Below are 1802 nucleotides of genomic sequence, written 5' to 3' on the forward strand. Positions count from 1 at the left end.
TCTCCTTTCCTGGCTCCTCCTTTTCTACCTTTTTCTAATATGTTGTGCTTCCCAAAGTCTCATCCTAGGCTCTTTTCTCCTCTAGATAAATATACATGTTCACCCTAGGAGAGTGATTCAACTTCATGGTTTTAATGACAATACATTAACAATCCTAAATTCACCATTCCAGCCCTTATCTGTGCTTAGGAAGGAATTCTCAAACCACAAGTAAATTACCTAAATGTTTGAAGTGTTTGTTTTCTCCTTGGTGAAATAGGTATAAAGCTATCTGCCTTTCAGAGTTACAATAAAAATTACATAAATATCTAGCATAGTGCCTGACATACAGGTGTTCAATATGTATTAAATATTAGTGTGCCTGCTTTTATTCTCACTTACTATACATACATACAACTTCTTACCAGAAAACTCTACCAAAACCCCTTTCCTTCTAGACATTTCAGACTCAGTTTTTGTAATATTAAACTCACTTTTCTCCCAAACTGATTTTACTTTTTTATTGAGCTATAATTTACATGTAACAAACTGTACACATCAAAAGTACACAATAATCTGTACATGTTTATACACTTATGTAGCCCATTACCACGGTCAAGATATAAATTATTTCAAGCACCCCAGAAACTCCTTATGCCCCCCACCTTACCCCATAGCCACCAAAGGTAACTACTATCCTGACATTCTCCATTCAGTATGACTGTTGTTGAACTTTGTAAAATGGAATCATATGATATTCCCTCATCAAACTTATTTCTAACTGTTCCCTTTCTGGCGGTAAGTGGCCCCACCACTTACCCAGTACCCAAGCCTGGAATCACTCCTGATTCTTCTTCTTTCTCCCTTCCCCCTATTCACCAAGCAAGTTGAGTACAGTAATATACTATGGGTCCTCAGATCACTGCTGGGACTGCCTTAGCCTCATCTTGGACCATCCAGCCTTCCCATCCATGCTTTTAGCACACTGAACTATAATGCAACCCCTAACCAAGCAGCTCACGGAGCAAGCCTTACGCTAATTGAAGCGTTGATTATCTACTTGTTTGGATGTCTTCTTCCTTAAACATGTGAGAAGCCCTGTTATATCTATCCTCTTGCCCTGTGCCTAGCCCCATGTTTGGTGTAGGAGAAATGTTTGTTAAGTCTCCCTGCCTACACACATGACGCTCGCCTCCGGCACCATCCAGCATTATGTGGGCTGGTCTGTGGGGCTCTGAGGACCTGAGTATATCTTAAGGTCCCAATCAACCGACCTGGACTTGTGGCCTCCTGGTCCTGTGGTCACTGTGTATATTAGGGTGCAAGTGTTTGCATGAGGATGCTAGTCCTGTGAAGTGGGGGGGTCTGTGGGCCTGCAGTAGTGTCCTGGCGAGGCGCGTCAGGGAGAAGGTGGTGGTCAGGGTGCTCTATCTTGCATGCTTCGGCCGGGAAGCGTGTTTCTGCTCCATGAGGCTCTCTGTGGAGATCCCGACTGCCCAGGGATCAAAGCGGTAGGATTTTGGTCCCCACAGATGCCGGGTTCCCGGGGTCCCGACATCCCATCCTCACATAGATCTCCTCTGTGCAGATGGTGGAACCGCCTCTAGGAGCCCGGGGAGGGACTCTGGAGCTGCGCCCACGATCCCGCTACCGCTTACAACTGCGCGCAAGGCTCAACGGCCCCACCTACCAAGGGCCCTGGAGCGCCTGGTCAGACCCCGCCAGTGTGGAAACAGCATCCGAGACTGGTGAGCGCCGGACCGCCCAAAGCGCCACTGCGGCTGCGCGAGGGGCGGGGCGGGGCCAGGGCAGCGCCTCGGGTG

General features: G+C 47.6%; 1 protein-coding gene across 4 annotated transcripts in view; it reads left to right on the forward strand.

Annotated features, from left to right (window-relative positions):
* MPL (MPL proto-oncogene, thrombopoietin receptor) overlaps window positions 1-1802 on the forward strand; it is a 16182-nt gene that overhangs the window by 10202 nt on the left and 4178 nt on the right. For all 4 annotated transcript variants that reach the window (XM_006153743.2, XM_027773903.1, XM_027773904.1 and 1 more), the window contains one exon: window positions 1568-1727. In XM_006153743.2, the coding sequence (XP_006153805.1) occupies window positions 1568-1727 (160 nt within the window). The remainder of the gene's footprint in view (window positions 1-1567; window positions 1728-1802) is intronic.

Source organism: Tupaia chinensis, unplaced genomic scaffold (genome assembly GCF_000334495.1).
Source record: "Tupaia chinensis unplaced genomic scaffold, TupChi_1.0 Scaffold000387_1, whole genome shotgun sequence".
NCBI classification, from domain to species: Eukaryota; Metazoa; Chordata; class Mammalia; order Scandentia; family Tupaiidae; genus Tupaia; species Tupaia belangeri.